We start from the raw sequence: 13,218 nt of genomic DNA, 5'->3' as shown, positions 1-13,218 counted from the left end.
AGAAACATCGACGTGAAGGGACACATCGAGTGGCTGCCACCCACACGACCAACCAGGGCCGGGGACAAACTGCAACCGAAGTACGTGCCCTTAGCGGGAACCGAACCCAGGTCTCTCTGTACCGCAGGCCGACGCTCTAACCGCTGAGCCAAACTGGCCAGGGCTTATTTTTTATTTTTAAACTTATCTTTATTGTTGAATGTAATATAGATGTCCTCCCTTTTTTTCTCCCATTGACCCCCTTTTTCCCACATTATTGTCTGTATCCACTGGTTATGAATACATGTTTATAAGTTCTTTGGTTTATCTCTTCCTATCCTCCCTCCCACCTTCTCTTTGAGGTTCATCAATCTAACAACCAATTTGTACTTCTTAATTCCTTCACCTTTTTCACCCATCTCCCCAGCCCCCCCCCCCCCCATCTGGCAAACAAAGCTGGGGACAGGGCAGAGAGGGAGGGGGAGAGGGGAATCAGTGGGGGAGAAAGGAGAAACATCTGTAACAAAAATAAAGAATTAATTTTAAAAAAAAGTTATCTGAATCTGTTTCTGTTCTGCTTGCTCATGTTTGTAGTTTCAATTACTGTTCTATCAGCTTCCACTTTCTTTAGCAAATAAATTAATACCTGTAATTGTGCCTTCCTTAGCTGCTGACTGGTAATTTGAGCTTTTTGTTGCATAATATTTTCAATTCGTTGGTTGACTTGCTTTTCTTTCTTGAGTTCATTTCCATAAAATCTGGACCCCTATGTAAGAAAGCAAAACAAAGCATAAGAAAAATGTCTGAAGGAAAGTATCACTGTAGTATAACCTGGAGGCTAAGAGTATAGATTGCAGAATCAGAATGATTAAATTCAAAACTTAACTCCACTACTTCTAGTTAAGTGATCCTAAAATTCATCTTCCTTATCTGTAAAATGAATTTATAGTTACCTAGGTGATAGAATTGTTGGGAGGCTGTACTAAGCACAGTATAAACTTAGATGATTACAGCTCTACACTCAGAGAGTAACATTGTGTCCCATGCAGGACCCTTGGGGCATATCCAAGGCCTTAGTCAGATGGGTCATCAGTCAATCTCCTTCACTTTTACTTTAAAAAATTTTTACAAATTCAATGTTAGTCATTAAAGAAAATAATTTTCAGAAAATCATCCCATCACTGATCATAATTATCCTATCACTGAACAGATCTATCCACTCATCAGGCTGATAGATATTTGGATTATTTTTACTTTGGTTACTATGAAAAATGTTGCAATGCATATTTGTGTAGACATGTTTTGATTTCCCTTGGATAGGTACCTAGTAGTGAAATCGCTGCATCATATGATAACTCCATGCTAAACTTTTTGAGGAACTGCTAGACTTTTTTCCAAAGCAGCTGAATCATTTTACAATCCCACCAGCAATGTGTGAGGGTTCCAATTTCTCCACATCCTTGCCAACATTTGTTGTTGTCTGTCTTATTTATTATAGCCATTCTAGGCTATAATAGTGTGAATGGCATCTCACTATAGTTTTAATTTGCATTTCCCCAATGACTAATGATGTTGAACATCTTTTCATGGGCTTATGAGCCATTCTTATATCTTCTTTAGTGAAATGTTTACATTTTTGCCCATTTTAAAATTGGGTTGTCTTTGTATTAGTGAGTTGTAAGAATTCCTCATTAGATTCTGAATGTAAGTCCTTTAACAGATGGTGTTTTGCAAATATTTTACCCTAGTATGTTGTTCATCATTTATTTTTTAATAGTGTCTTGTGAAGTGCAAACTTTTGATATTTGGTGAGGTACAATTTGTCAACTTTTTCTTTTATTAACTGTGCTTTTGGTACTGTATCTAAGACATGTTTGCCTAACCAAAGGTCTCAAAGATTTTCTCCTCCCTTCTAAAAGGTTTATTGCCTTAGTTCTGACATTTAAGTCTATTTTGAGTTCATTATTTGAGTATAGTGTGAGTATAGTCTAAGTTCATCTCTTTTTGCATGCAATATCCAGCAATCCCAGAATGCCTTGCTACATTTGTCAAAAATCAATCAATAAAGATTTATTCCTGGACTTAATTCTGCTCCATTGTTCTATATGTCTAGCTTTATGACAGTACCACACTGTTTTGATAACTCTAGCTTTATGGACAGTTTTGAAATAGGAAAGTCAAACGCCTACATGTTTGTTCCTTTTCAAACTCATTTTGGCTATTTTAGGTGTTTTGATTGCCATAGAAATTTTAGGATCTGCCTGTCATTTTCTGCAGAAGAAAAAAGTCCCTGAGATTTTGATGGGGGAATTATACTGAACATATAGATTAGTTTGGGGATAACTACTTTAACAACAGTAGTCTTCTCATCCTTGAACATGGAATACCTCTCCATTGTTTAGATCTTTCATTTCCCTCAGCAATTTTTTGGTAATTTTTAGGGTACACATATGGCATTCCTTTTGAAATTTCTTAGAATTTTCTATAAATAAGATCATGTCATCTGCAAAGAGATGGCTTTAGCTCTTCCTTTACAATCTAGATGCCTTTTATTTCTTTTAATTGCCTGACTACACTGGCCAGAACTTTCAAGACAGTTGAATAGGTAAGACTGGATGGACATCCTTGCCTTGTTCCTGGTTTTAGGGGGAATGTGTTAGTCTTTCACTACAAATATGATGACAACTACAGGTTTTCATAGATGCCCTTTATTACACTGTGGAAGTTCCCTTCAATTTCAAGAGTTTTCAAAATGAATGAATATAAATTTTGTTAAATATGCTTTTTCTACATCTATTGAGAAGACCATGTGGTTTTTTGTCTTTTGCTCTATTAATATGGCCCATTACATTAATTGATTATTGGAGGCTAAACCAAACTTGCATTCCTAGGATAAATTCCACTTGGTCAAGGCACATACTCTCTTTTTATATGTTGTTGGATTCAGTTTGCAACAATTTTGTTGAGGACTTTTAACATTTATAAAAACCTATAATCTTTTGCTTCTCTGGCTTTGGTTTTAAGGGGATACTGGCCTCATAGAATGAGTTGGGAAGTGTTCCATCTGTCTTTATTTTCTGGAATAGCTTGTGGAGTATTGGTATTATTTCTTCTTTAAAAGTCAGATAAAATTCACCAATGAAGCCATCTTGACCTGATCTTTTTCTCTTTTCTTTTTTTTCGGGGGTGGGTGGGCAATTTTTAATTACTAGTTTATTTCCTTACTATAGGTCTAATTAGATTTATATATCTTCTTGAATCCGTTTTGAAAAATTGTAAATTTCTAGAAAGTTGTCCAATTTATTGGGATTTATTTTATTTTATTTATTTATTTTTTTCCTCACCTGAGGACATTTTTCCATTTTTTGTACAGACAGAGTGGGAGGGAGAGAGAGGAAAAGAGAGAGTGAGAAACATCGATGTGAAAAGGGCGCATCGAGTGGCTGCCACCCGCATGACCAACCAGGGCCGGGGACAAACTGCAACCAAGGTACATGCCCTTAGCGGGAACCGAACCCGGGTCTCTCCGGACCGCAGGCGGGCGCTCCAACCGCTGAGCCAAACCGGCCAGGGCGGGATTTATTTTAAATACTCTATCCTCTACCTCCAAATTCAGTAGGGAAGAGGTAAGTGGGACATAGTAAAGAGTATCTGTAAAATGTTGGTGCTGGGTGATAATTACACAGAGACTCAGTTTACCATTTTCTCTAATTTAATGTTCAAAATTTTCTGATAAAAGTTTGTAAATGTAAATTGCATTGCTATGGAGCAGCAAATATTAGAAAATTCAATTTAAAAAGATATTTTAAAAAGATAAACTCTCCCCCACACACATACACTAGAGGTATATATTTTATATGATTGTAATATATATCAATCACATAATACATCATTATACACACACACACACACACACACACACACAGTTAAAGAACAAAGATTCAAGAATACCCAAGATACTTTTTTTTTCTTTATTGAGTTGAGAGAGAGAGAGAAATGGAAAGGGAGAGAGAGAGACACACACACCAATGAGAGAGAACATCAACTGGCTACCTCCTGCATGCCCACCACTGGGGATTGGGCCCACAACCTGGGCATGTGCCCTGACTCCAAGATACTCTTCACAATCAACAAGGAGCAATAAAACAACTTGTTCTAGCAAATATCAAGACTTATTATAAAGTATTGTAATTAAAATCATGTTGTATAGGTACAAGAACAGACAAGTAATCCAGTGAGACAGGAAAAAGCACTGTCAATCAGTAGAAAAAGGATGGATTATTTAATAAGTGGTACTGGGACACAGAGAAGAAAGTGAGAAGATCTGATAGGGACATCTAGGATAACTGTAATATCCTCTCTCTCAACCTGAAAATCAGGCATATTGGTTTTATTCTTTTCTTTTTCTTTTAAAAAAAATGTATGGCCCAGCCAGTTTGGCTCAGTGGACTGAGTGTTGTCCCATGGACTGAAAAGTCCTGGTTCGATTCCCAGTCAGGGTGCAGTTGATAGATGTTTCTCTTTCACATTGATATTTCTATCTCTTTCTCCCTTCCTCTCTCTCTAAAAACGCAATTGAAAAAAAGATAATTGAAAAAAGATGTTTATGATGAAAATGTCTAAGAAGTCTCAAACAGAAAAGTAGGCAGATTTATACAATAAACACATATAAAATTATCACTGAGATTTAACAACTGTTAACATTTTGCCATATCACCTTCACTGATTTATTAAGTGAGCTGTTGTAAATTACAGATATAATGACACTTAGCTATTCCATAGAGTATTTTAGTATACATCATTAAAAATAAGGCCATTTTCACCCTGGCTGGTTTGGCTCCACCTTTAGAGCCTCAGCCCGTGGACCAATGAGTCGCAGGGAGTCGCAGGTTCGATTCTGGTCGAGGGCACACACCTCGGTTGCGGTTCGTCCCCGCCCTAGTCGGGGTCATGTGGGAGGCATGCAGTTGCTGTGTCTCTCTCACATCAATGTTTCTCTCTCCCTCTCCCTCTCTCTGTCCTTCCCTCCCTCCCTCCCTCTCTGTCTGAAGATAAATAGAAAAAATATCCTCGGGTGAGGATTAAAAAATAAAAAAATAAAGCCATTTCTCCACAAAATCATAACATTTTTATAACTAATAAACTTAACAATAATTCCTTAATATTATCTAGTATACTGTCCACATTCAAATTCACCTAAATGTTTCAAATGTATTTGTTTAAGCCAGGATCCAATCAGGGTCCATATGTTATATTTGCTTATTTCATCTCATAATCCTTTTACTTTTAAAATTGTTATCTATGTTTTATACTAAATTATTTTTCCCTCGACTTTTTATTTTTGAATTTACAAATCTTTAAAAGTTGAAAAAATAGTACAATGGACACCCATATGTCCTCTTCTAGATACAGCATGTTGCAACAACATTTGGTTTCTTCCCTAAGTGATACGCACACACACACACATATACACACACACACAACTTTCCTCCCCATTTTTTTACTAAACCATTAGAAGTAAGTTGCTGTGAATATCAGCATGCATTTCTTAAGAATGAGGATATTCTCTTACATTTTATTTATACCTTTCTGCATGGATATTTCATAAAATATTAATGAAACCAAAGGAAGTAGTATGAAAAATCTATTAAAGAATTCTTTCATGATGGTGGAGAAAGCCACACGTAGCTGAATAATTCAAGTACATAAAAAGAAGCAAACAAAAAAACTTCTGCCCAGGAAAAACTACCATGAGCAAAATCAAAAGATACACAATAATATAATAGAAAACTGTGAAAAAGCTACGAAGAGGAAGTTCGTAAAAAGAGAAATACAAATAGCTTTTAAACATATGAAAAGATGCACGATCTCAATTTTCATAAGAGAAATACAAATGAACACCACCCTATGTTACCACAGATTGGAAAATCCAAAAGTTTAGTAACACACAGTGTTGGCACATTTGTGGCATGATAATACATACTCTCATATATTGGCAGTGGAAATGTAAAATGATACAACCACAAGGGAGGGCAACTGGGCAATTCATAAAAATTACACATGCATATATTTATTTGGACTATCAGCATTTGGTGGAACAATTCCACTTTTGGGAATCTCTCCTATTGTTACACTTGAAGTCATAAAATATAAGGTTATCCACTGTAGTATTGTTTGTAAAAACAAAAGACTAGAAATGACATATGTCCATCAATAAATTTAGATACTGACTAGTTCAATAAATTATATCCACACATGCAGCATAAAAAAGAATTGAAGGTCTTTAATTACTTATACAGAAAGAACCCTAAGTTATATTACTGAAACAAAATAAAAAAACACAATTAGAATATTCTCTTACTGCGGTTTAAAAAAAGGATAAAAAAATACATGCATGTTATTTTGCTTTTACATGTATATTATATACATGTGAAGTAGAAAACTGGATGGCAAGAGCAACAGAATAGAAAGAAGATTATTCCATATCCATTTGTAGCTTAACAACATTATGTATTAAAATATTAAAAATTAAAATTAAAAGGATGTTTAAAACTTACTGATTTTAATTTAAATGGAAAGTATAAAAGTTACTAAATTAAAGATATTGAAAGACGCAAGAAACATACCTTTGTGGCTTCCATTATAATTTTGTTTATTTTCTCTTTATCTAATCCTTCCATCCCGGCTTTATTATCATTAAGTCCCATTCTGAGCAGAAGATCATCTTTGTAATTGTCATTCTTTTCCTTTGTGTTGTCCATAGTGTAGACTTAATGTTAAAATGGCTTTTTTTTTTTTTTTTTTTTTTTTTTTTATTACCTGAAAAAGCATACAAAATAAAAACTGCTTTTCAAAGCACTGGGGATAGAAGGAGAGGTGGACACTTTTAAGTTAAAATGATATAGAAATCAGCAAAACAAACAAAAAAAATGATGGTTAAGAATTTTTAGCTACTGAAAAATTATCATTATTCAGCTTTTTAAATGATTCCAATATTATAGTACTCTTGGAGGGAAAAAATGAATCAACATTTCCCGTAGTTTTGTGCTAGCAACTATGCTTGGTGCTTCACACTGGAACCTCACACAGTAGCCCTAAAAGGTAAATATTATTATCCCCAATATAAAGAGAAAAGAAACCTGAGACTAGTACATGTCTACTGACACAAATTTGCTAACAAGTGACAAAATCTGTGCTGGAACCCAGGCCTGAGTTTTCCATATTAATATACTGTATAGAAAATTAATACAAAACACTTCCTCTACTAAACATATTTAGTTAATAGCACTTATTACCTGCTGTATGCTGAGCTCCATTCTTATGGCAGTGAAAAAATATGGAAAAAATTATAATCTATTGACTTTCAGGAAATTATTACATTTTACAATATTTTATCACTACTAAGTAAGAAAAATCCTTTCAAATAATAATTCTTTAATATCTTTTTATAATTTACTTTCACATATATTAGCTTTAAAAATTATTTATAATAACCATGCAAAATAGGTTTGGGCATTCTCATGTTAGGGAGAAAGAAATTGGAATATCAGAAAGGTTAAATAAATTGTCCATTATAATTCTGCTAATAAGCAAAAGAACTGTGATTTGAATCCAAACCTTCTTTAAGTCTAATGAAGCTACCATAGCATCATAGCTGCCTCCAACTGGAAGTTCAACTATGCTATAAAAATAAATAGCTCTGTGAACAGATGCCATGAATCTACAACAAATTACGATTTCTTTTTCTTTTCAACTGAATTTATTGGGGTGACATTGATTAATAAAATTATACAGGTTTCAGGTATACAATTCTACAATACATCATCTATATGTCATGTGTTTATCACCCCAAGTTAAGTCTCCTTCCATCACCATTTATGCCCCTTTACCTTCTTCTACCTCTCCCCAACCCCTTTCCCTCTGGCAATCATCATACTGTTGTCTGTATACATGAGTCTTCTTCTTTTTCTTTGTTTAATCCCTTCACCCTTTTCACCCAGCCCCCAACCCCTCCCCTCTGACAGCTGTCAGTCTGTTTTCTGTATACATGAGTCTGTCTCCACTCTGTTAATTTATCTTGTTCATTAGATCACACATGTAAGTGAAATCATATGGTACTTGTCTTTCTCTGACTGGCTTATTTGACTTAGCATAATACTCTCCAGGTCTAGCCATGCTGTCACAAAAGGGTAGATGTCCCCCCCCCCTTTTTTTTTTATGGCTGACTAGTATTTCATTGTGTAAATGTACCACAGCTTTTTTATCTCCTCATTTAGTGAAGGGCACTTGGGTTGCTTCCAAATCTTGGCTAGTGTAAATAATGCTGCAGTGAACATGGGGGTGCATATATTTTTTTTCAAATTAGTGTTTCAGGTTTCTTTGGATATATTCTCAGAAACAAAAATGGAACTGCCTTATGACAACAGTGAGTTCTTATTCATATGAATTAGAGCTCATTTACTTTTCTTTTATCTAATTAAGATCCATTACCATACACAGTTACAAATTTTTTTTTCTTGTGATGAGAACTTTTAAGATCTATTCTCTTAGCAACTTTCATATATGCAATACACTATGAGTAAATACAGTCACCATAGAATGCTATATATTACATCCCTGGGACTTAATTCCTTTTATAACTGGAAGTTTTTACCTTTTGACCACCTTCACCCATTTTGCTCCTTACTCCCCCCTCATCCACCAATCTGTTCTCTGTATCTATGAATTCAGTTGTTGTTTTTTTTTAAAGATTCCACATATAAGTAAAATTATATAGTATTTGTCTTTTTTGTCTGATTTATTTAATTTGGCATAATGCCTGCAAGAGGACCTTTTATCAATGTTGCTTCCATTTTTGGCACTAGCGAAGAATGAAAAAAATATGAACGGGAATTTGAATACTATGATTCCATTAGAAAAAAATTGTACATCACAGTAGTTCTCAAAATTTGCTGTACATTAGACCCACCTGAAGAAATTCTAAAACTCTTGCTTGATGCCTCAGGTTGTATCCTAAACAAAATAAATCAGAAGGTCTGGGACAAATTCCAGTATTGTGCCCCAAAGTATAGGAAGCACTGGTGATATTTTTTCTCAGTGCCCAAAGGAATATAGGTTGGTTTTCTGTTTTTATCATTTAAATTTTCTTCTCTTCAACTATCACATTCAGCCTAGCATTATCTGATATTTTGCCTTATGCTTTAGTAAACCCAATACTTGTTATTTTACAATAAAACAAGTAAATGTAATTCATTCATAATTTCCCCAAAGCAACACTACTGAAGAGTGAAGAGGCTAAATGTGAACATCCTGCATTTAAGTTGCCTTGTCCTTTAAATGATGAAATGTATGAAAGGAACAAAAACATTTTATGAATGCTTACTAAAATGGTATACTATTTAGGCAAAAAACTCAGAATAATTGGTTTTGGTCCATAATTGGGTCAGAAGAACTGGGCTATCAGCAATACTAGCGCCAGGAAAAGTTGTGATAGTTAAAGTAAGTTTTCAGCTACCATCTTGCCTTTGTGATGCCCAGTTACCAGGCAATTTATGTCTAGTTTCATGGACATAGGCTTACTTTCATCTACAGGCTACACTTTCCAAGTTTGAAGCTCCAGTCCAAATGTGTGTCTGACATCTCAATGTAGTATGTCCAAAATGTCTGGCATCTCAATTTAGTATGTCCAAAATTTATCTTCTCATATGCCTCTATCCTCCAAACCAGGTCCAGTTTCAGTCTTCTTCATCTCAGTTGAAGGCAACTCTAATCCCTTTCAAATTGCTCATGCAAAAAACCTTGTCATTCTTGACCTGGCTCTTTCTCATATACCCCACATCCAAACTGTCAGGAAATCCTGTGGGTTCTGCTTTCAAAATATACCCTGAATTTGACCACTTCTCATTATTTTTACTCTGGTCTGAACTACTGTTACTATCTCTTCCCTGGATTATTGCAATAGCCTCTTAAACAGTCTCATCTCTGCCCTTTTCCTCCTACAGTCAATTATCAACATAGTAGCCCAAAAGATTATTTTTACTTTTAATTTTTTTAAATTTATTGATTTTAGAAAGAGAGGAAGAGAAAGGGAGAGAGAGATAGAAACATCAATGAGAGAGAACATCAATTGGCCGTATCCTGCATGCCCCCCATTGGGGATTTAGCCCACAATCTGGGCATGTGCCCTGACCGGGAATCGAACTGGCGACCTCTTGGTACATGAGTCGACACTCAACCACTGAGCCACACCAGCCGGGCCAAATGATTCTTTTAAGTCACAAGTTAAGTCATTTTATTCCTCTGCTAAAAACTGTACAACCTCTGCTAAACACTATACAATGGCACCCCATATCACTCTGGAATGAACCCCAAATCTTTAAGAACCTGGATCCCAGGTACTTGTTACCTGTCTACCTTCACACTCAGTTTATATAATTTTCTCATTCTTTTATTCACATAGCAAGGTCACATAATTGCATTAAAAGATTGGGAGAAAAACTGCTTTTCTGAAGTTAATAACAAAAATATTTGTAGTTTTTCTTTATTTCAACATTAAATTTGTAAGGACAAGTATATGAGCCTTTTGTAAAATAACATCCAATTTTACAACCCTTTTTTCCTAAGACATTTAATGGTTAACCTGCTTGATTAAAGCTTTTGGGACTTGTATTAGAATATAAGAATAGTTTGAATTTACATAATAGAATGCTCGTTAGGCCCCATTAATATTCAAAAGATCATAGTTTCTTTTATTCTTTGGAAAATTAAGTTGCCTTGTTAAATTTATTTAAATACTTCCCAATTATATCTAAATCTAAGAAAAATTATTAGAGAAAGGTAATAAACAACATACTAAGTTTTAGTATAGTTGGGTCTCTATCAGTTCCTTTTGGTTACTCTCATTTATGTCACTGTGGTGAGCCTACTTTTGTTTTTATTGTTTAGTATTTCTGTTATTTTCTAATTTCTAAAATCCCTCATTAGTCCTAGTATTTCTATTCTTCCCACTAGTTCTTGCTGAGTTCTTTATCTAGAAACCCATAAACTGAAAGGGGAAGGAGCTTCTAGCAGAGATGATCACATAATATCACAAAGAATAAACATTTTCCGTATTTTTCGGGGAAGTAAGATTTAATACTACTTCAAATGACTTAAGGAGGGCAGCACATAACGTCAGGGATTAGGATGGTATCTGCTACATGATAAACTCAATCAATATTATTATTTAAGTTAAACGACTTTTCAGAGCTGTGAAAAATCACTTGCCTTACTTCCTTCTCTTTAAGATAAAGAGACTATATAAGAGAACAGGGTACACTGTAAGCATCCTCGACAAAATGCCAAAGGTCACAGATCATACAAATGAATTTTGTTTGTTTTGCTTCCAAAGAGGTATTTGTCCTATGATTACTATGCACTATCACACATAAAGTCTCAAAGTCTATAAATGAATATAACTGATTTCATAAACAAATTTTTTTGAAAAAGAAAATGGTCAAACATCTTATAGCTTGATATTACTGAATAATCTGTTTCACTTCAATTCAGAAGCACAAAGAGTAATGCACAACTCAAAGGAAAGAACTCTGGGTTCTTGTGGTTTAATATTGTTTAAAAGCACATTTTCTCTGGAAACATTCAAATTCTTTCCAATTTGGTTCTACCACTGACTATTCAGGTTACCACTTAAAAAATATAAGGCCAACCAATGTTTTTGGTGATAGTAAGGATGGAAAATTAGAACTTTTTGGAAGGAATTCTAAGGAAGAAGTTTTACATGGTAGGGTTCTGCCTACCTATAAAGAAAAAAGCACCCAAAACTACATAAACAGTATTACAAGCACTTAGTATACAGAACAAAGTCACCAGAAAATATACTAATAAGAGAAAATGGAGCAGGAAAAGAAAAGAGATGGGAAAAGGAGGAAAAACTAAACCATAGGGAAGTTCCTAGGTGAAGCCTGCTTCTTATTTCTAATATATTATAAATAACCAAACCAAATAACCTCCTAGAAAAACCTGTATATGTTTTAGGAAAAATATTATTTTAATTTTTATTTATTTAAAAAAATTTTTTTTCTTTATTGATGTCCTGACCAGGAATTGAACCAGTGACCTCCTGGTGCATGGGTCAATGCTCAACCACTGAGCCACACGGGTCGGGCGAACAAATATTATTTTTTAAACTCTTCAAATGTTCAAATATTTAATGTTTGTTTGAACAAATTAAGCACCCAGCACTAAACTTCAGACTATGATTAAATCTTCCTTTTACTATCTAAATTTAAATACAATAAAGAATACTATCCTAATTTATTTTATTATTTTTTATAGTTAAACAACTTTATTAACGTAGTCAAGCAGTGATTAATATTCACATCTAATTTAAAGTAGTCATTTTCTGACTACCTAATTTTAATGTCTGACTTAAAATTTTTTTTTGGTTTCATTTCTTGTAAAAATATTTTTTAATTTTCGAGAAAATAAAAAATCACAATCTAAGACTTGAATGGATTATGTTCTATGTTCCTCTCCAATTTATATACATATACGTACACACATGCTCAAGCCACATACCTATGATTCTTATATGATAGGAACACCTGTATTTTTAGCTTTAGCATTTAAAAGGAATTTGAGAAAGAGAGAAGAGGGGAAAGAGGAGATAGATAGATAAATAGATAGATAGATAGATAGATAGATAGATAGATAGATGATAGATAGATTTGTTGTTTCACGTATTTATGCATTTTTGTATGTGCCCTGACCTTGGATTGAACCTGCCACCTTGGCAAATGGGGACAACACTCTAACCAACTGAACTATCCAGCCAGGGAGCTTTAACTTTTAAGGTCTTACAAAATAAGATGTACAAAAATTTCAAAATTACTTCAGAGTGGATTATTTGATTTTTAAATGTGCATGTATTGCTGAGAGAAATAAGTGAAATAATGTAACCACCCAAATCCTAAACCAAGGACATGTAAGCCAAAAGAAAATTCAAGTTTTCACCAAAGACATAGGTCTACTCTTTAATAGAGAACCATGCACATATTCTTTGCAATTGCTTTTTCCTTTCCTGTGTTTTCTATTCCAAAGAAGAATGGGGCAGAGGCAGTCAAAAAACCTACACTCCACTTAATCTTAGAGACATATAAAATTCACTCTTACAGAGTAATAAAATGAAACTATTTGCTTCTTTAGTACAGAATGAAAAATATCCTGATACAAAACACATTA

At 34.2% G+C, this 13,218-nt stretch overlaps 1 protein-coding gene across 4 annotated transcripts in view; it reads right to left on the bottom strand.

The window, feature by feature from the left end:
* POLK (DNA polymerase kappa) overlaps positions 1–13,218 on the bottom strand; it is a 46,835-nt gene that overhangs the window by 29,964 nt on the left and 3,653 nt on the right. For 3 of the 4 annotated variants that reach the window (XM_036280457.1, XM_036280458.1, XM_036280460.1), the window contains exons 1-2: positions 6,606–6,791; positions 626–745 (exon numbers count right to left, since the gene is read on the bottom strand). In XM_036280457.1, coding sequence (XP_036136350.1) covers positions 626–745; positions 6,606–6,740 — 255 coding nt within the window. In that variant the 5' untranslated portion in view covers positions 6,741–6,791. Of the gene's footprint in view, positions 1–625; positions 746–6,605; positions 6,792–13,218 lie in introns of those variants that run through there. The other variant, XM_036280459.1, reaches the window with a different exon arrangement.

This window comes from Molossus molossus, unplaced genomic scaffold, assembly GCF_014108415.1.
Source record: "Molossus molossus isolate mMolMol1 unplaced genomic scaffold, mMolMol1.p scaffold_m16_p_3, whole genome shotgun sequence".
Classification (NCBI taxonomy): domain Eukaryota; kingdom Metazoa; phylum Chordata; class Mammalia; order Chiroptera; family Molossidae; genus Molossus; species Molossus molossus.
Note: the sequence above shows the minus strand (reverse complement) of the source record. Positions and strands in the feature narration are given on the sequence as shown.